Genomic DNA, 20222 nt, shown 5'->3' with positions numbered 1-20222 from the left:
TTCCTGGACCAGGGATCGAACCCGTGTCCCCTGCATTGGCAGGCGGATTCCTAACCACTGAGCCACCAGGGAAGTCCCCACCAATGACCTTTTATTAGAGGATGGTGTGTAGAAACCGAGACCTGGGTGCTGGATGTGCTCATGGCTCCTGGGGTGTCACTGCTCCAGGCCTCTCAGCAGACAGAGCTGGAAAACCTAGGAGTGCGCACCGAGCCCTGCTTGCTCGCACACGTGTATCTGTGCACACCTGTGACCTTCAAGGTGACGACGTGTGTCTGTGCACACCTGTGACCTTCAAGGTGACGACGTGTGTCTGTGCACACCGAGCCCTGCTTGCTCGCACGCGCGTGTCTGTGCACACCTGTGACCTTTAAAGTGGCGCGTTCAGGGTTGTTTTCTTTCAGCACCATCCTCGCCTGCGTTTTCGACACTGTGCACAGTTCAGGTCTTCACAGAAGTGTCTATCTGGGAGTGTGATGAGCTCAGCAAGCCGCTCGGTCTTGACTCTTCAGAGGTCTAAACCCAAAGCCTCTTTTCAGCGGAGTGACATCATTGCATTGCGCTCCCCAAGGAGCTGACCGTAGGCTGGATTCAGAGTAAGGCTGATGTAACACTCGGGGTTGGACGTCTGCACCTTGCTGGGTCGCACTGCCCCACTTCATAGCATCCATCCGCTGTCCCCCGTGAGCTGCTCATCTCTCCGGATGTACCTCCAGGGAGGTGACACACCTCTCTTCACTGCCCATCGGCTCATTGAAACAGCCACGGACTAGTGAACACGACAGTTCCCGACAGAGGTAGCCAGAATCTCCCGAAGACCCCTGCCCGTCACCAGCCCCCACCGCTGCCAGTCAGGGCTAATCATGCGTCCTCCGCCCCTCCACCTCCCCCCTCCTCCCCTGGTATTTTGAAGCAAATTCCAAACACCTTTTCATTTGTGGACATGTCTTATATATCACTAAAGGATAAGGATTCTTTTTAAACACAACCACAGTACTATTATCCTACTTTTTTTTTTTTTTGCTGTACGTGGGCCTCTCACTGCTGTGGCCTCTCCCGTTGCGGAGCACAGGCTCCGGACGCGCAGGCTCAGCGGCCATGGCTCACGAGCCCAGCCACTCCGCGGCATGTGGGATCTTCCCGGACCGGGGCACGAACCCGCGTCTCCTGCATCGGCAGGCGGACTCTCAACCACTGCGCCACGAGGGAAGCCCCCTATTATCCTACTTTTGAAAGTAACATAATTCTTTAACATCATCACATACCCACTCTGTGTTCAAATTTCCAGTCGTCTGAGCGTGACTCTCCTGTGTGTGTTTTGCAGTCTGTGTGGGACTCATCTGGGTCCTTCCACCACAAGACCTTTCTGTTGCTCTTCTTCTGAATTTAAGAACTGCTGGTGCTTGGTGCCCAGACCCATTATCTCATCAGGAGTTGCAAATTGGAGCCAGGCTGATAACGATCGCCCTTCTTTCATTACCTGGAATATTTCTGTGATGAGAAAGTCCCCTCCTCTACTGTGAATGTGGTTTGCATAAGACAGTCGGGATCAATGAGTGATTCTCTATCAAGGTGTTCAAATGATGTCTTTGGTTCCCTGGCAGCAGAACTGGTCTAACCAACCAGCTCCCGGGGTTGGCCCTGCGCTGTGTCCAGTCACACTTGTCCGTCTCTGGCTGTAAGAGCCTCTTCAGGCTGGCCCACGCTCCTTTACAAAAGATGCCTCTGCTCCTTCTGTACCTTTATTGTCCAGGGCGAGAGCGAGCTCAGGGCCACAGCTGGGCCCGCGGGAGGCTGCTGGATTGGTCTTGTTTCTAGGTCTTTTCAGGGGAGAGAGTTAGGAGCTGTGTTTTGATTTGTTTCAGCGACGCTTCAGATTCCACGCGGCAGGATTTATCTAGCCTCTTCTGTCTTCTGTCTGTGTCTCTATTCCGCCCAGTTTCTCGCGGCGCAGGAGGTGCTGCATCTAGCGCAGCATGTAGCTTGGGACCCGCTGCTGCGCCCACACCCGTGGCGGCTCAGGAGAGCACGACAGGCATTTGTCGTTCTTGCCCCGAGGGTGAATCTTCAGTCCCTGTGCTTTAGCGCCTCTGGGTGATTGTGCCGCCAGGGAGGTGGTGTGGGTTCATTTGTTTTGTTTTATTTGCGGTGTTTAGAGATGGCTTTTCTAAATTTAATTTTGGTTTAAAATTGTAAGTCCAGAGTCAAATCTCTCAGACAAGGTATATTCCAAGCGTTCAGCTTCCGTCCCCGTGCCCTCCCTGCAGTCTGGAGGTGACCATCAAAACACGTTCTGGTCCCCCTTCCCGCGTGTGAGAACGACGACTGCGTGACCTCCTCCCGTTCTTTAGATGAACGGTCGGCTCCTCTCCACCTGTTTCCGCCCCACAGTGTAGCCACGAGGGCAGAGCTGCTGCTTGTTCTTTTGGTCGCGTGCTGTGCTGCCCCATAGTTGACTCACTGTGGCCCTGTGGTTGGATGTTTGCGTTGTTTCTGGCCTTTTGCTGTGTATTTGCTGGAGGAACTGTGGGTTAGGCTCCTGCACATGGGGCCGCCGGACCAAAGGCTTGGTGGGGGGGCATGGCTGCGTCCCCTCCTCTCCGGAGGCTGCCGCATTTTGCATTCCCACCGGCAGGTGTGGGTGGCCTGGGTCCCCCCAGCCTTGCCAACAGGCGGGGGTCGGAGGGTTGGGGCTTTGCCGCTTGAGTTGGGTGTGCAGTGGAATCTCCACGTGCTTTCATTTCCTGTCTCCTGACGTGAGCGAGGCCAGCATCTTTCCTGGCTTTGGGCCGGCAGCGTTTCTTTCCCTCCCCTCCCCCCATCTCCTCTTCCCTCCCCCTCCTGTCCAGCCCTGGTCCTTCCTTGGCAAAGCCGGTCCTGCGCTGCTCAGCCGTGCTCCTGGGAGGGGCCTCTGCCTTCGTGAAGTGCATTGGAGCCTCCTCCCTAGATGCCGGCTCCCTCGGCGCCCACTGCAGCATGGGTCCCCGAGCGTCTTCCCGGCCTCCCCCTGCACCGGGGGCTGCACACTTGCTCTGCCTGCACGGTACCTGAGAGCCGGCTGCGTTAGGGGGTCTCACTTGCCAGGCCGAGGAGTTTCCAAGTCACCCTGGGGTGACGGGTTGGAACGATGCTTTGGGACCATGGAGCTGGAGGTGGCATGAGGAGCACACAGGAGCAGGGTCGTCACTGGAGCTGGCGGCCTGGGGGTGCCTGCAGGCTCGTGTGCCATGAGCGGGGGGCGGGCACGGTGCCCACGGGCATGTGTGCAGGCGGCTGTCTCCCAGGCCAGGCTCCCCGCAGGGCCTCTCCAATCTCGTCCCGCAGGCAACTGCGGCTGCAGGGAATGATGCTCGGAGCAGGGGCAGGTGCAGGGGCAGTGGTGTCTGGGCAAAGCCGCCGGTAGCGGTAGCGGTAGCGGTAGCGGTAACGGGTCCTCACTGGCTCCCCCTAGGAGCTGTCCAAGATCACGATGCCCATCGCCTTCAACGAGCCTCTGAGCTTCCTGCAGCGGATCACGGAGTACATGGAGCACGTGTGCCTCATCCACAAAGCCTCCTGCCAGCCCCAGGCCCTGGAAAGGATGCAGGTGGGCGGCGGGCTCCTCTCGGGGGGAGGGCCAGGCTGGGTGCAGCTCGGCTGCGTGCGGACCGTCGCTTCTAATGAATGTGACGCCATCAGCTTGGCCATGTGGTGGCAGGGACCCAGGCACCTCAGCAGTGGGACACCTGGGAGAAGGGCCAGTGCAGCTTGCATGGATGTTGGGGTGCTGTCCTGCCCCAAGGCCAAGGCATTTGTCGTGGGCACGTTCCGCGCGGGCGTGGTCTCGGCTGCCTGGTGGTCGGGGCTGCAGGGCTGCAGCGGGTAGTGGCGCCGGCACTCGGCTCCTCTTGGGCCCTTTCAGCACCATCACCCCACGTGAGTGTGTGTGTGCGCACATGTGTGTGCGCACGTGTGTGTGATGGACAGGGCCTGCGAGGTAGGCCCGGGCTGGGGGTAGAAGGCGGCAGAGTTCCTGCTTTCCGTGGCTGTGAGGAAGTGGCGGGTGATAAGCAGCATTTCCCCGGAAGTTCTGCGGTTTCAAACGTGTGACAAGTGGGAGACTGAAAAGGCACCCGGGAGCGAGTGAGCGGGGCGCCCTCACCGCCCCGGCTCCCACACCTGATGGACAGCCGCCCCTCACCAGCCTGTGGTTGTTTCCAGTCTGTAGCGGCCTTTGCGGTTTCGGCTGTGGCTTCCCAGTGGGAGAGGACCGGCAAGCCGTTCAATCCGCTCCTGGGGGAAACGTACGAGTTAACCAGGTAAGGGGACAGGCCCTCGTGACCGTCTCGTGCGTGAGGTGCTTCTGGCGACGGACAGGGGGGGTTCCTTGTCCAGCATGGATTTCTCCAGGCTGATGGAATTGAGGGGTTTACTGCAGGCGGGAAGATGGTGCCCGTACGAGAGCTGTTGTGTTCATGACATAACAGAAGCCTGGTGAAAAAGCCGAGTTGCAAACGGAAGAGCGCGTTAGGCTCAGGGACGGAGGGGGGGTGCCCGGGAGCGTGCGGCGCGGGGTGTCGGATTGCTGGGTGCTCGTGTTGGGGCGTTCCTGCGAGGTGTGGTTTAAATTGCAGCATCTTTATACAACCAGTGGCGTGTTGTGTGACCGATGCATCTTGGATTCAAAGAACCACACACTTCTGGTTCTTGGGTCCTTTATTGCATATATGTTATTAATGGTTGAGTTTTTCCAATGGAGAGTAAATGATGGTGGGATTTGGGGATGTTGGACAGCTTAGAATGGGCACTCTTCAGGTTTGTAGAGTGTAAGCGAGTGGGTGGGAGTGTGTGTATCTGCACTGGTTTCCGACCATTTGGGGAGGAATTGTCATCTTAGCGATGCGGGCGGCTTGCACACACCTGCCCACACGTCACTTCCCAGGTTGGGAAAGCAACATTCACGTCAGTTTCAAATTCCACTGTTTCTGGCTTGTCCTGGATGGCTCAGCAGCGACCCCTTCTCCACACGCTGCTAGAGTGGGAATTCCCCCTGGGTTTTTAGTGTGGCTTAGAGGTCGGCTGGCACTGAGCGGTGGAGAAGCCATTCTCCACATCTCATTGCCCTTGAGAAAGCTGGACGAGTTGGGAGAAAGCGTGGTGTGTGCTGCTGGGGCGCTTTGTAAATGACAGGGGTTCCGCACGTGACCTTGGGCTGTGGCATCTCACAGCAGGCGGGGCCATAAGGCACAGCCCTTTCCTTTTAGAAGCGAGGAAGCTGAGACCCAGGCAAGGGAAAGGCTTGCCCCGAGGGTCACTCTTAAGGGGACACTTCTGTCTTGAATTCATGTCGAGTTTCCTCCTTTCTTAGATGTTTCTCTCGAGCAAAGGCTTCCTCCCTCCGGTTAGTTTGCTTAGTCCAGGGTTCGGGATTCTGACCTTGTGTAGCTGTCAGATTAGTATGAGCATTTTTGTTTATTAAAAGCATCATCGAAATATCTGAAAAGAAAAATTAAAGCGTAATATGATAAAAGTTGCAGACAAAGGAAAGTAAGCAGATGGATTAAAAGCGTACGAACCCCCCAAGATGCTGGATACAGAGTGACACCCCTCATTGTTCATCTTTTTTTTTTTTTTTTTGCGGTACGCGGGCCTCCCACTGCTGCAGCCTCTCCCGTTGCGGAGCACAGGCTCCGGATGCGCAGGCTCGCGGCCATGGTTCACGGGCCCAGCCGCTCCGCGGCATGTGGGATCTTCCCGGACCGGGGCACGAACCAGTGTCCCCTGCATCGGCAGGCGGACTCTCAACCGCTGCGCCACCAGGGAAGCCCTGTTCATCTTTTTCATGAACGTAGTTCAGGGGTTGAACTATAGTTTCACAGGCTGATGGGAAACACTGACATTCTCTCTTAACTGTGTGTCGGGCCTTAACTTCTAGGTCACGCTTACGGTGTCTGCCGCATGCCACACGTGTGAGACGGAGCCGTCTTCCTGTTTGGGGGACAACATAACTGAGCCTGGCCATTCACCAGTGTCTTCTCATCCTTAGAGATTGCTCCTGGATAACTAAAAATAACACTTCCTTTTCTTAGACAAGTATTCATTTTGTAAATTACATACCTTGGTAGGCAACCTTTTTAAAATCTAATTTTTCAACTTTCCTTCCTTTGTAATGATTGGAAATTCTGATTCCAGTTAAGTTAGTAATTATGTGGTTGTGCTTTTATAATTGTTAATGACTACAGCTGTAGGTGTATTCAGGGTTCTGGAACAATTAAAAACTGACATTTTTATTGAAAAAGAGAGTGTACTAAAAATCCTATTTCCTGGCCAGGAATATCTTGGGGCATAGGACATTTCATCACAGAAATGCCAGGAGCCTTGAAAGGAGGCTGGAAAGTCCTACTCTGGGTTTACTGGGCAGTGGGCATCCCTCGAGGACTAAGGTGACAGTTTGCTGTCAGTTCTCTGAGTTCACTGGTTCTGAGAGCTCCTTGTGCACCTGCGTGCAGGGCGGGAGGCCTCTCTGCACTGTCGCTTGTTCTGCGTGGTACTGACTTTGGCCCTGGAGGCACAGCGCGTGTGCGTGTGCTGTGTGTGCTGTGCGTGTGCTGTGCGTGTGCGTGTGCTCTGCGTGTGGTCAGTGTTAGGCCAAGTGTGACGTCAGGGAGCCGTGTCGGATATTTCTGCCACGTGTGACAGCACGCGTGGTCCCCTTATCCCAGCGCCCCTTCCAGACGTGGAGGCCGGGTGGCCATGCGGTCCTGCAGCGCCACAAGCGCTGAGCTGCAGGCCCGCTGAGAGCGGGTTGGGCTGACCTTTCTGGGCTTTGTTGTCACTGATGCGGCCCTTTGACTGTCCCTCCTGCCCCCTCCTTTCTTTTCCTTGTTTTGTTCCCAGGGAAGACTTAGGGTTCAGATTCATATCCGAACAGGTCAGCCACCACCCCCCCATCAGTGCATTTTACTCGGAGGGCCTCCATCAGGACTTCCTGTTTCACGGCTCCATCTACCCGAAGCTCAAGTTCTGGGGGAAGAGCGTGGAGGCGGAGCCGCGTGGCACCATCACGCTGGAGCTTCTCAAGTGAGTGGGCGGCCGTGCATCCAAAGGGAAATCCGTTTCCATTTAGGACGAAGACGTCCTTCTGGTGGAGGGATCCTGCGTGTTCTGCGGGCCGGGAGCCTTTCCAGCGGCAGGGACTTGCTCTAGGGAGGCTGGAGACCTCGTCGGGCTGGCTGTTCCTGGGGGTCCTCCTCACATTTGACCGTGTTGGGTCCCGTCTTCTCTCCCCTGATCTCTGCGGTCATCACCTCCTGCTGCATGACAGCCCCAGCTCAGCAGTGTGAAACGGCACTGTCCTCCCCCGGTGTCTGGGGGCTGGAGGGCAGGGGCATCGTGGGTGGCTCTGCCGGGGTTCTGTGCGGGCGCAGCGGGAGGCCTCCTGAAGACAGGTGGGAGGAGCCTCTGCCCCTGCGTTCACTGTGCCGGCAGCTGGCAGGGGCCCTCGCTTCCTTGCCACCCTCTGCTCTGTACGGCTGTGCAGACGAGGCACTGGCATCCCCCAGAGCTGGGGCCCGGGGTGGTGGGCAGACCACCACCGGGACAGAACCTGCAGTGTCTTCTGTGACCTGACCTCGGAAGTGAACACAGCCCTATGTGCACGTGCTGCTGGCCACGCAGACCAGCCGTGGTTGAGTGTGCAGGGTGGGAGGCTGGGCTTGACCACCAGGAGGTGAGAAGGAAGGGGCCGTCTTCCAGGACGCCCGAGCACTGTTAAATCTAAATCTAAGCGTGCCCAATCCGGTGGTGATCAAAGGCCCTCAAAGCAGAAACTGAGTCTCTAGCAACCGCCTGGCGCTGCAGACCCATCGCGGGCGGTCCAGGCCGAGGGGCGCAGCCGGCTCCCTGGGGTGTGAGCCTCGCTAACCGTAGCCCCCATGGGAAGCTTCTGATGTCATTGCACTTCCTGTGGCCCCGCCGGGCTGGAGGAGCGTGGTCTTCCCAGTACCCACCCCCCAACCCCTGCACCTCGGGGCAGATGAGGTCACCCAGGCACGGGGAGGGCGCCTGTCCCGTCTGTCCCGAGCTCTTGGCTTTCTCGGGTGAGGCACGGGGAAGTGAGAGGTCACAAACCTTGTCAATTAACACCTTGGGGTTCCTGGGAAATGCAAGGAATTCCAAATAGTCATCACGAAATGCTTGTGCTTTGAGCTGGTTTTTGCCCTGAATTGTGGCTCTTTGAGGCAGCCTCCCTTGAGACACACGTCTGGCCACATCTGCTCAGCACCCGTTTGTGGGGTCCACACGCAGGTCCCCAAATGGCCAGGGCCACGCGCTGGGGACCTCGCGGTTCCTGCAGGCTGGGGTGGAGGGGCTGTGCTGTTGAGGGCTTCACAGGAAACCTCTTGCCTTTGTCTCAGCCTTTTCTTGCTTATTAACTTGTCCTGACATTTAAGTAGAAAGCTTTTTTGCTGCTACAAAGGAGAGAAGAAGGACATTTCAAACGAATGCTAAAGAAGTCGCCCCTGTTCAGGGAGTTCAAAGCGGTGTTCTGTTCCTCTGCAGGTTTTAAGTCAATTACGGTTTGATTCTGTCTGGTGTTTTGCTTTTGAGGTCGCACAGCGTCTTTGCTTCGCTGGCCTCTGACTTGCTGTTCTCTGGCGTCTTTCAGACATAATGAAGCCTACACGTGGACCAACCCTACCTGCTGTGTCCACAACGTGATTATCGGGAAACTCTGGATAGAGCAGTACGGGACGGTGGAGATTGTAAACCACAGGTAATGGCCCCCGACAGTCGTGCAGCGGTCAAAGCCAGGGTGGCGGTGCAGCAGCCAGAGCACCAGCTGGCACTCAGCCCGTGGTTGCACGCTGCTGTCGGCTTCTCCGGGCCCCTCCCTGGTCCCCCATGCCCCTCGGCCTCCAGACGGGCCTCACTGGCTGGGAGGCCCCACACGTGGTGGTGGTTGGATCTGATTCTGGTTGGCACTGATCGAAGTCATCATTACTGCTCTGTGTTGATATTTCTTTGTTTTTAGTCACAATAGTGAATTTATTTTGAAATTCTAAACTGCACTGAAGAATGGTGTGATTCCCTGATGAAAGCAGAGCGACTGTTCTCAAGTCTTGTCCACTGTCCAGTCTGTCAGACCTTCTAGGGGTTCCTGGCTGGTTGGCTTTGTTATGTCTGTTAAGATGTAATTTACATGTCATGAAATCCACCAGGAAAAGTGGACGCTTACATGGTTTTTAGTAAATCTACTGAGTTGTGCAACCATCGGCACAAGGAAGTGCTCGAAGCTTTCCATCCCCCGGAAAGACCCCTGTGCTGTCCACTGGTCCTGATGCTGCCCCGCCCTGGGCAGCCTCCGTCTGCCCACTCTCTCCCACCCTCCCTCCCTCTTTTCTCTCTCTCTCTTTCCTGGATGTTTCATGTCTACAACAGAAGCCTGTGTTTGTTTTCCCTGCAGAACTGGAGATAAGTGTGTACTTCACTTTAAACCGTGTGGATTGTTTGGAAAAGAACTTCACAAAGTGGAAGGGTACATTCAAGACAAAAAGTAGGTCCGCGTGTGGGTTGGGCCACAGGGTGCCTGGACGGCGTGTGTGTCTCTGCAAAAGACATAGTTGTGCCGGTGACATCTGCCAGGGAGGACGAGTTATGACTCTTTCTTGTTTAGAAAAAGCATTTCACTACGGAGCACAGAAGGAGATAATGATGAATTTTAAGTGCACCGTTCAGGGTGGTGACTGATGGAGCCCAGCTTCCCCTTCTTTGAGGGTAAAAGATCTGGCTCTGTTTTCTTTTGATAAAATGGATGTGAGAAAGTTCAGCATTTTCACTGAGAGATAAAACTGCAGTTGTGCAAACAGGACTGAGATTTTAGAATTTGACCATGTGTTTCCTTCCCTCTCCTGGCGTCCGTAATGGTTGTCAGGCGAAACCCAAACCCGAGCTCGTGAGCATCGTTCTCATGTGACTCGTGCATTCCAATTTGGAAATTTGGGACTTTTAAAGTTTTTGTGAGCAGAGAAATGGCCACTAGTGATTTTAACAAATTGGGGGCGGTCCCCCACGTTATGTGTTGGGTCTCAATTTCTCTCTCTTTTTTCCAATAAGTAACTTGGGCTGTATAAGGGCCATCAGAGCCCTTCCAGCTCCTGAAATGCACACGTTGCCGAGTAGAAGGAAGCTTCCAGTGTAGAGCAGTGGGTGCTTTGGTTCCATCCCACTCTACTGGGTACCAGAAATCACCTGCTCTCATTCCTTAAAATACCTTTAGACGTAAGACTCCGACCACTTCGCCCCTTGAAGTAAGCTAGGACCTGGTGTGTGGACTTCACGGGGCAGCATTCCTGTTAGTGGGAATAGCACTGGCCCGCCCTGTGGCCAGCGCATCCACAGAAGCAGGCTGCGGGAGCAGACGCCCACCGGCACTCAGTGAGCCATGCCAGTCCTGTTCTGAGTTTCTGGTGTTCCGCCCTACATTCGATGCTCTTTCCTAATGCTACGTCTCTTGGAGACAGAGAGTGTCTGCCAGGCTCTCTGCCGAGTGAGGTCTGGCCACGTGTCCCTGCCCGCTGGCCCTCCCAGCACATCCCGTGGCGGGCGGGGCAGCCTTTCCAGGGAGCGCGTGGCCAACTGTATGCTCTCCCCCGAGGGAGACGTGAGAAAGAAAAACAAGGGCCCAACACGGTTGGCGCTGTTCCTTTGGAATCAGGCAGAGAGCTCTGGTGGCTGATCTGGAAAGATCTGTCGAGGTTATTACGAAATGAAAGATGTGGGCAGACAGTGACGGGGTATCTGACTTGAGGTTACAAAGATAAAGCAGAGACCACATCAGCTGAACGTGGGGAGGGTTGTTTATGTGGTTTATAGAAAAAGGGCTGCAGGACACACAGTACATAAAAATGTAATGTATTTCAAAAATAACAATCGGGCGCGTAGGGTGTTAAATGTAATAACGTCGAACGCTTGTTCTCACATCATCTCGTCTCCTGCGGCCCGTCTTTCGCCCTTCAGGCTTTTGTACCTTCATTTTCTCTTTTCTGCTTTTGTGAAGGAATGTGAATAGTTAGTCTCAAAAGCCACGAGTAAGAGATGCTAAAATGAAACTTTTCATCTTTGCATTTACACCCAGCAACATCCCTAAAATTTATAAGAAGACATGCCAGAACGAGAATTTGCTCCATGGTCACAGTTAAGGTGCTGCACGTTTAGATGAACGGTTTATAATTGTTAACTGGGAACTTGGTTTTAAAAAATTCCGTTTGACTACAGCAAAAAGAAACTCTTTATGATCTATGGCAAATGGACGGAGTGTTTGTGGGGCCTGGACCCCGCTGCGTACGAGTCCTTTAAGAAGCAGGAGAGGAGAACCGATCCCCTGCGGAAGACAAAGCTGGTGAGTGGCTCCGTGCGGCGTCCCCCGCGGGGGTGGGGGGGGTGGGAGGGGTGGAGCCTGGCCGGGCCTGCCGCTTGCGGAGGACACAGCGCCTTTGTGGCCCCGGCTGCAGAGGGTGAATCACAGAACCTGTCTCTCAAGCAAAGCTGCTTGTCTTCTGATTCTGGACGGGGGCGGAGTCCACCTGTGTCCCAGTTGCGCCTCTACCCGCCCGAGCCTGGCGGAAGCAGAGGACACCTCCATTTTCCTCTGGATACTTCTCTCTTTTTGTGGCCACACTGCGAGGCACGCGGGATCTAGTTCCCCGACCAGGGATTGAACCCGGGCCCCTGCAGTGGGAGCACAGGGTCTTAGACCACTGGACCGCCAGGGAAGTCCCTCTTCTGGATACTTCCTCGTAAACCTCCTGTTTCCCTGCACCTTGTGAGCTTAGACCCATTAAACGAGCAAGTGGATGTCACTTCTGCGTTTCTAGTTCTGAGTACCAGGTAACATACCCAATATTTGGAAAGTTTTCACAAGGATACTTTCCCCTTGGAACTTTGGAATACTGATTTTCTTTTTTTATAATTTATTTATTTTTGCTGTGTTGGGTCTTCGTTTCTGTGGGAGGGCTTTCTCTAGTTGCGGCAAGCGGGGGCCACTCTTCATTGCGGTGTGCGGGCCTCTCACTATCGCGGCCTCTCTTGTTGTGGAGCACAGGCTCCAGACGCGCAGGCTCAGTAGTTGTGGCGCACGGGCCTAGTTGCTCCGCGGCATGTGGGATCTTCCCGGACCAGGGCTCGAACCCGTGTCCCCTGCATTGGCAGGCAGATTCTCAACCACTGCGCCACCAGGGAAGCCCTGGAATACAGATTTTCTTAAGACTAGTTCTTCTTGAGCTTAAAACTAGAAGTGATAGTTCAAAAGAGGTGTCACATTTTTCTAGATGATAAATTAGACTGTACCAAACCCAAGGTGTTCATAACAAAATGTTCAGCTGCCACTGCGATCGATAGTGCTTTTTGTTTGTTTGCTTGGCCATGCCACGTGGCATGTGGCATGTGGGATCTTAGTTCCCTGACCAGGGATTGAACCTGTGCCCCTGCAGTGGAAGCGCAGAGTCTTAACCGCTAGACTGCCAGGGAAGTCTCCTGTTAGTGTTTTTTATATTGTGATATTTCATGGGTGCTATTAGACATCGTTTCTAATAATGCTCTTTTAAACTAAAAAAAAAAAAGTGAAGTTCCATTTAAAGACCATACAGTGGAACGTTCACTCCACTTAGTGGTGTGTTTTAACGCGTCAGCTTGGCGTTGCCGCCCCTTAGGGAGCCTCGCAAGGAGGGAGCGTTTTGTGGGCGCTTGTCCCTGAGCTGTGTCTTTATTTAGCTTCGGGCACCAAAGCACATAGCCTGCGGGTGGCGAGGCCTCCAAGGCTGTGCTTCTCGCGGTTTAAGTGTCTCGCTTCACAGCTGCCTGAATAACCACCCTGTTCTTCCCGTTCGTCCCGTTGATTTTGAAAAAGAAGTAGCAGTTGCACCTTTTTATTGAGACGTGATCCCCAGTCTAGAAACGCTAAAACACTCTGAAATCACCAAGTGCGAACCCCGTCTCAACTGAGCAGAAGCGCAGCTCGTGGGGGAATAACCCTCTGGGAGAGGCATCCTCAGCTTCCTTAGGAGGTGTTGCCCCGTCCAGTCACACCCAGAAGGCTGTGCGGGCACCCCCCACAAGGAGGGCGGTGCCTGGCTGCTGTCTCGGGGGCTCTGGGCGGGGCTGGAGGGGCTCTGGGAGCACCGAGATGCTGTGTCTTTCAGGACGACTGCCCCGAGAAGGCCGACGGTGATGTGGTGGACGCCGTGCCGGAGGCTCAGGAGACGGTGCAGGTCATTCCGGGCAGCAAGCTACTCTGGAGGGTCAACACCCGGCCCCCCAACTCTGCCCAGGTCCGCGCCCCCCGCCCCAGCCAGGCCCCCCAGCCGTCCACCGTCACCCGAGGGACTCCCTGCCCTCCAAGCCCTGACCCCGACACATCAGCACTCTGTGCACACATCACAGTACCCGGGTTACACTGCAAGCCCTCAGAGCCTATACCGGCTGCGTCTTACCAGAAGGGTTTCCAAACCCGTTTCGAGAGATTATTTTTCTGACTCGTCAGTTTAGGTGCTTAAATGCATTTTGATGTTTGTTTTTGAAAATTGCGCTTATGATTTGCATTACATATAAATTTATTAAATGTAATGCAAAATTATAAGTACAATTATAATTAAATATAATTTAATTATAATAAATATAATAAATTTATTATATTTACAGTAATGTATACTATGTAAAAATAATTATAACTATAACACATGTAATAAACTATATTTTATTTTAATATATTATCAGTTATATGTTAGTTATATATAAAATACATACACAACATGCTCTAAGATTTTTTATTGTATTGTCACATCCTGTAAGCAAAGCACAGCAGGTGCAAAGTAAAGGAAACAACAGAACATTCGTCAGTCAGTGCGTTACCTCCGCACAGCCACTGTTACAATTTTAGTGGAGTACAAGCTAGTATAAAGTAATAGCAAAAAAAGCTCATGTTTAAAAATAACACTCATCCCTTTGGTTCAATGAGCATCTACTGAGTCGGTGCGGGTGGGCCCAGGTCACCGGGAGCAGAGCCCAAGGACAGGGCAGGCCCGCCCACACAGCAGAGCCACCGGCCTGATGGGCTGGGGGCGGGCCTCCTGGGCCCTGGCAACCTGGAGCAGGACCTGGGGGAGGCGGGGTGGGGGGGCGTGGCCATCCAGCTGCTTTCTGGCAGGGGAGCGGCTGGGCCCGAGCCCCACTGCTCCTGTGAGTGATGTGGGGTTGTTTGGGCAGCGAGGGGACCAGGTGGGCCCCTCTGGCCACTTGTGGAGATAGACTTCAGGGGCCAGAGCGGGAGGGAGGCCAGGTGGGAGGCGGGTCCTCAGGTCCGGGCTGTCGGGAGGCAGAGGCTGGGGAGCCGTGGGCGCAGCAGCCCCCCCCCCCGAGGAGCTGAGCCGGAGACTCCCGTCCAGCCCCCAGGATGTGAGAAAGCAGATGTGCGGGTGGGACATCAGGGTGAGGGCCTGGGTGCCCCGCGTGGGGGCGGAGGGGAGGGGCCCCAGGCGAGTGCGTGTCAGGGCAGGGAAGGAGCCCCGGCCCCGGTGACCTTGACAGCAGTGTCTCCAGGGAGCCGGTGACACTTGGCCGCTCTGAAGGGGTTTAGAGTGTCGGTGTCCTCCGACTGTGAAGAGTGCACAGAGAAGAGTGCCATTTACAGTATGGTTTCTGTGCTGCCCCTCCAGATGTATAATTTCACGAGCTTCACGGTTAGCCTCAATGAACTGGAGACGGGCATGGAGAAGATCCTGGCCCCCACCGACTGCCGGCTGCGCCCCGACATCCGAGGCATGGAGAACGGCAACATGGGTGCGTGGCCCTGGCTGAGTGGGCGGGCGCTGGAAGGGAACGCGTCACACTTCACGTCTTGTAGATCGTGCTTCTCAAACCGTCTGTGGGGAAAGAGTTAAAAAATTTCTAGTTTGCTGCAGCCCAGTTCTTCTCTAAATAAAATAAGATTGAATTACTAGGAAAATTAAATGAAAAAGGATCCGTGCAAAATGCAAGCACCCTGTTTTCTTATTAGGTTCGACAGACAGTAAGGTTACATTTCAGAAGCCGCACACATTGTTATTTAAAAGTCGCTTGGCTGGAGGCCCCCCCCACCACCACCACATGCCCACCCAGGCCCGAGGCCCCTCTGCCTGCCAGGCTGGGCCGCACTGGGGTCTGCTCTGGCGTCCGGACCTGGCTGTGCGCCTGTGTACTCGTGCCTGGGTTTGGTTTCCCGCTGACGGCCTTTACTGTCTGTGGTTTGCTAACCCACGTGTGACTTTTCATCTGGGGTCGGGTGTGAGGGGTGCTCCGGCATCTGCTCTCTCAGCCCTCAGCTCTGCCTGTCACCCTGAGCCCTGACCCAGTCCCCTGTGCTTGCACCCAGATCTGGCGAGCCAGGAGAAGGAACGGCTGGAGGAGAAGCAGCGGGAGGCCCGGAGGGAGCGGGCCAGGGAGGAGGCCGAGTGGCAGACGAGGTGAGACGCCTGGTGGCCTCGAGGGCGAGGAAGCGGGGAGGGGGCCGCACACCCACCGGGGCTCAGCAGAAGCTCCCCTGTGTCCCATAAGATGGTGGCCGGCAGCTCTGGGCTGCGTGTAAACTGATGTGTGATGTGATGGTGCCTGATGAGAGGGGCCGTGATCCCAGGGGGAAGAAAAGACCAACGGCCGTGTCTTGTCTACTGGCCTCCTGACCGCCTGCTCTGTGTCGCAGGTGGTTTCACCGAGGCAGTAACCCGTACACTGGGACCCCCGACTGGCTGTACGTGGGGGGCTACTTTGAGAGGGATTTCTCAGGCTGCCCAGACATCTACTGAGAGACCGGACCGGCCCCCGGCCCCGGAGACCCGAGAGGCTAGACTCCACCAAGTGGCTGCTCTGAGCTCCGGTCACAGCAGAAGCCGGCTTTCTAACGGCTGTGCGTGGAGGTGGCTCCGTCCTGGTTGAGGATTTAATTCTAACCAACTTTGGATTGCCAAACGTTTTCCTACTGTTGCAGTCTCTTCATAAAGCTTCACTTGGGATCATCATGTTTCCATTAAGGTTTGAAAAGGAAAATTCTTTACAGTTCCCTTTTATGTGACTGAACCAGAGCTGGGGCTGGTGTAGCTTACAGCACCCTCTTAATTACAAAAGTTGTAAATAAAGGAAGTACCAGGACGGGGTCCACATTCCTCCTTATAACGCGGTGGCAGAGTGTTTCTGAAAGTATTTTAGATTTGAACCAGTAACAGGAAAAGATGGATCTGGAAAAAAGTCCCACCAAGAGCTTTATAACGGCCAGGAATTGCTTTCTAGATACAGTAACGCAAAAGTGAAGATTTTCAAAGCATCTGATTGAATGAAATGAAAAGTTGTCAGAGTCTGTATTTTTGGCCAGTCTTCAATAATGTAAAGATTACTTTTGATATTTAAGTTCAAACCACTTGAATAATATTTTGCTGAAGAGCACGATAGGCATTAACGTCACGTGTACACTGTCCAAAATGAAGCATTACCACGACAACCGAGGGCGGCCAGAAACCTTGACAAAAAGTCCCCAGACAGCTCCCAACCCCTACAGGTTTGGGAGCCCGCCTCTGGCCCCCAGGGCTCCCCTGTCACTGCAGGCCACACCCACGTCACAGAGTGAGTCTCTCACGACAGTTGGCCTGTCCCTGCAGCACCTGTGCTCCTGTCCTGCATGTGTGAAATACGAGGGACCCGCCTCTGGGGGCACCGAGGCGGGGGGTCCTAGCAGTCTGCTTCCAGTGGTGTCATTACCGTGTGTGTCCATCTCTGCACACATCTGCACCAGTGACTGCTTACTTTCTGTAGAGAAGCCAACGCCACCGGTCGTCGCAGAGCTCTTTGAATTGAAGACAATCTGCGGTGTGCACAGATGCACACCTGCATGCGCACGCGCACACGCACGCACCTGTATGCAGTGGTGGGTTCTCAGTGAGAGGGTGTCGGCATTTTGTGTCCCAGCTTCAAAATCACGTTTGTAATTAAAACACTTTTAAAAGCAAATCGTTGCTCTGAAGGCTTGGTTCTGTAGCTTCGGAAACCCGAGGCGCGGTATCGGGGTCGAATCCCAGCACACTTGCTCAATGGGACGCGAGCTGGGCCGCCAGCGACACACGGAAGCCCCCGAGGATGTGATCTTGACGTCATGCAGAGAGGAGATTGTGACACACCCGGTCGTTAGGATGTGGGGGGTCCTGTGCCTCTGGTCGGGAGGCGGCGGCGGTGGCCTCCTTGCCCAGGGAGCGTGGGGGGGACCCAGGACGCATTCAGGACAACAGTGTGTAGGGCAGGTTGACAACCTCCGTGGACTAACCCATTTGTCACCACCTCCAATAATTTACCATAAGGTTTGCATCTCTAGGTCCTCCCTGAGGTCAGATTCCACGTGGCCCCAGTAGCTGCTTCCTTCGCACCCGATTCAAGAGTCAAAGGACAAAGGGCAGGACGGCCGATGACCTCAAAGCATGGCCGTCGTGATCCTTTAACCACTGTGTCCACAGATGCTAACACCGACCAAAGCTGCCCCCTCAACCTTGGCTGCCGTGACACACTGGGATGCTGGGTGTTTCTCTCTAATAAAGAGTTTTTCAGTGGAATTTGCTTTTTAAAGGATGACCTCCCACGACCGATGTGTCTGGCCCGTGTGGAAAGTGGTGGCCTTGTCGTTGGCCCCCAGTTTGTGACTGTGGCTTTGAGATAGGGCCCGGGTGCTTTTCCGAGCAGTCTCGTAACTCAGGACGTCCTTGTGGGGTGGAAAGTAGAGCACACTTTACCCGAAGAACTTCACGCTTTGATTTTGCTCCCCCTTGAAGGTAGGATCCAGCCACATGTCCATCGACTCAGTGCACGTTTACGGAGAGCCACTGGAGAGTTAGCCGCACAGACGTCTCAGAGCATGTTTCATGGAAGAGAGAAACGTTACGTGCACGCCGGTGCTGGCTAGATTTAACAGGCCACCTGCTGTTGGCGACCAATGGCCGTGCCTGGGTCTCTGTGCCACACAGGTCCGTGCCAGGAGTGGTACTGCTCTCCCTGGCGGGGTCAAGGGTCAGGGCATCCCCAGCACTGGCTGGCCGGCTGCGGGCCCCGGTCGTGAGAAGGCATCGGAGAAGCGGGCCCCGGCCCTCACGGGCATCACCGCGTTCGGCCACTCCGGGCTGCCGCGAAAGCCAGGACCCTCCGGGATATAGCATGGTGGCTCTGGAAGGGGTGAAACGAGGGTGCCAGGCGGACCTCTCAGCCTCCACAGGGAAACGGAAGCCGGCAGTGGCCCCAGGCAGGGCCCCTGAGGAGCAGCCCCGATGGTTTTCTTGGCCACAGTCTCCGTTTCATAGTCTGTCTCCAAGGACGATGCGGGCTCGGGGAAGGATCTTCCCGAAACACGGGGAGAAGAACCCAGTACAGCGCCGATGGCCTCCGGGCGCCCGGGCCGATGCTGCCGGCCACTTGTGCCAATGAGTGTGGAGCTGTCCAGCTGGAGGCGTTGCCATCTGCTTGCTGGGTCCTCGTCAGGACCTGAGGCCAGGAAATCAGAACAGGACGAGAGAAGGGCCGGGCATCTCCCGCGAGCCAGCCAGCCCTCCGGGTCGCCCCGGCAAGAAGCTTCCTCTCAGGACACCTGCTCCCGGGAAAAGGTGCTGCCCGCGGAGCCGGGGATCTACAGGTCTGGCAAGTCTCACGTATCCACCAAGAACAATGGAATGAAGACATCGTTTAAAATGCTAATAAGCTTCCAAAAATCAGAAGCGAGAATAGCCCTCCTCCTGTCTACCCTTGCGCGCTAGAAGGGGAGGGCACTGCTCCGTGAAGCCTCGCGTCCTGTGTGGAGCAATCGGCCCTGCAGGAGAGTTCAGTCAATAGACAGTTCCTACTGGTCCTGGCTTCATCTTCCAAAGGATCTTCCTATGTCCAAAGTGGGTGCGAAGATTGGGGTCCCCTGACAAAAGGGCCTGTCGCCAGACCTGCAGGACGTCAAGTGGTGTTTCCCTCAGTGCACGTCATCTTTGGGCCTACCTTGTACGTCCTCAGTGTCGGTTTCTTCGCAAAGTGAAAATGCCATTTTGGTATTTCTCGGTACGAGTTTCCTGGACCGTCAGCCCTCAACTGGATGCACTGCTCCATTCCGTCTTTGTGAACCAGCCACCCTGGGCCAAACGTCTGGTGAAGGGCTACTTGGTCTCTGCAGAGGGTGACAGCGCACAGACAGGGCCCTTCCTCCATTGTCCCACGAACACTGTTCGTCCTATCCGTGCAGCACGAGAACGTCAGGCGAGAAAACACGTCGTGAAACGGATTTATTGTTATAATTTTGTAATACGTAATAACTGTCAATATTCTTCTATATAAACAGAATCAACCATTCTCAGATTTTTGGGGAGGCCTGGACGGATCTGTGGAGATAAATGTTAAACCCTAGCCCTGAATAGAGATTCTTTGCAAATGGGTGGTAGTTGACATTTGTTTTGCACTGAACAATTTTTCACTGTCTGCTGCTCTGGCCTCTCTGGCGAGGACTGCAAAGCAGCTGTGGATGTGTCCTTGAGACCAGGCGTCAGACGTTTGGCCTGTGTGTTCTTTAGGGTGGCCCAGTTAACGGATTGTTTCAGAAAACTGCTTGTTACAGCGAAGAGGGGGCTCAGGGGCACATGAGGTGGATGAAGGGGTCTGGGTTCTCTGGGCAGCGAGGAGCTCTGATGGACTCTCTTCCCTCCTGGGGGTTGGAGCCTGTTGCTGGAAGCAACGGAATGCCCAGAACACAGTGTTCGCTTGACTCAGAGGTCCCTGTGCCCGACCTGCTGCCCTAGGTGCCCAGCAGCTGTGCGCTTCCCAGGAGGGTGAGCTGAGAGGAGGTGGTGATCCCAGTAGCCACGGCGGCTCCTGGCAGAGGAACAGACTGTCCACACGACTTTAATGTCCTGGGAATGCCCAGGTGCGTAGATGTGGGGCTCCACCACGGCCATGGTGTCTGACTGTGGGGACCACAGAGCATCAGCCCTGCCAGAGCCCGGGCCTGGTGTCCTGGGTGCTTAATCTCCACAATTACCATCCAGTCTGACCCATCGAGGAGGAAGGGGAGGCGCAGGAAGGTGGGCTTGCCTGAGGTTTCAGAGCAGGTAAGTAGAGGACATGGAATTCAAACCTTGACATACAGTGAAACTCACCCTTGTGTGCAGTTGACAGATTCATACCATCTTGTAACCATCAACGCAATCAAC

The 20222-nt window shown here is 55.0% G+C and overlaps 1 protein-coding gene across 5 annotated transcripts in view; it reads left to right on the top strand.

The window, feature by feature from the left end:
- The window catches only part of OSBPL2 (oxysterol binding protein like 2), a 43016-nt gene extending 24644 nt beyond the window's left edge, over positions 1 to 18372 (top strand). For 3 of the 5 annotated variants that reach the window (XM_060033305.2, XM_060033301.2, XM_060033300.2), the window contains 10 exons: positions 3452 to 3586; positions 4201 to 4298; positions 6877 to 7059; positions 8648 to 8755; positions 9446 to 9535; positions 11257 to 11380; positions 13179 to 13307; positions 14691 to 14814; positions 15386 to 15476; positions 15713 to 15954. In XM_060033305.2, coding sequence (XP_059889288.1) covers positions 3452 to 3586; positions 4201 to 4298; positions 6877 to 7059; positions 8648 to 8755; positions 9446 to 9535; positions 11257 to 11380; positions 13179 to 13307; positions 14691 to 14814; positions 15386 to 15476; positions 15713 to 15815 — 1185 coding nt within the window. In that variant the 3' untranslated portion in view covers positions 15816 to 15954. Of the gene's footprint in view, positions 1 to 3451; positions 3587 to 4200; positions 4299 to 6876; positions 7060 to 8647; positions 8756 to 9445; positions 9536 to 11256; positions 11381 to 13178; positions 13308 to 14690; positions 14815 to 15385; positions 15477 to 15712; positions 15955 to 17368 lie in introns of those variants that run through there. The other 2 variants (XM_060033303.1, XM_060033302.2) reach the window with 2 other exon arrangements.
- The last annotated feature ends 1850 nt before the right edge of the window (positions 18373 to 20222 follow it).

This window comes from Delphinus delphis, chromosome 15 (assembly GCF_949987515.2).
Source record: "Delphinus delphis chromosome 15, mDelDel1.2, whole genome shotgun sequence".
NCBI lineage: Eukaryota > Metazoa > Chordata > Mammalia > Artiodactyla > Delphinidae > Delphinus > Delphinus delphis.
This window is presented reverse-complemented; position numbering and strand designations above follow the sequence as displayed.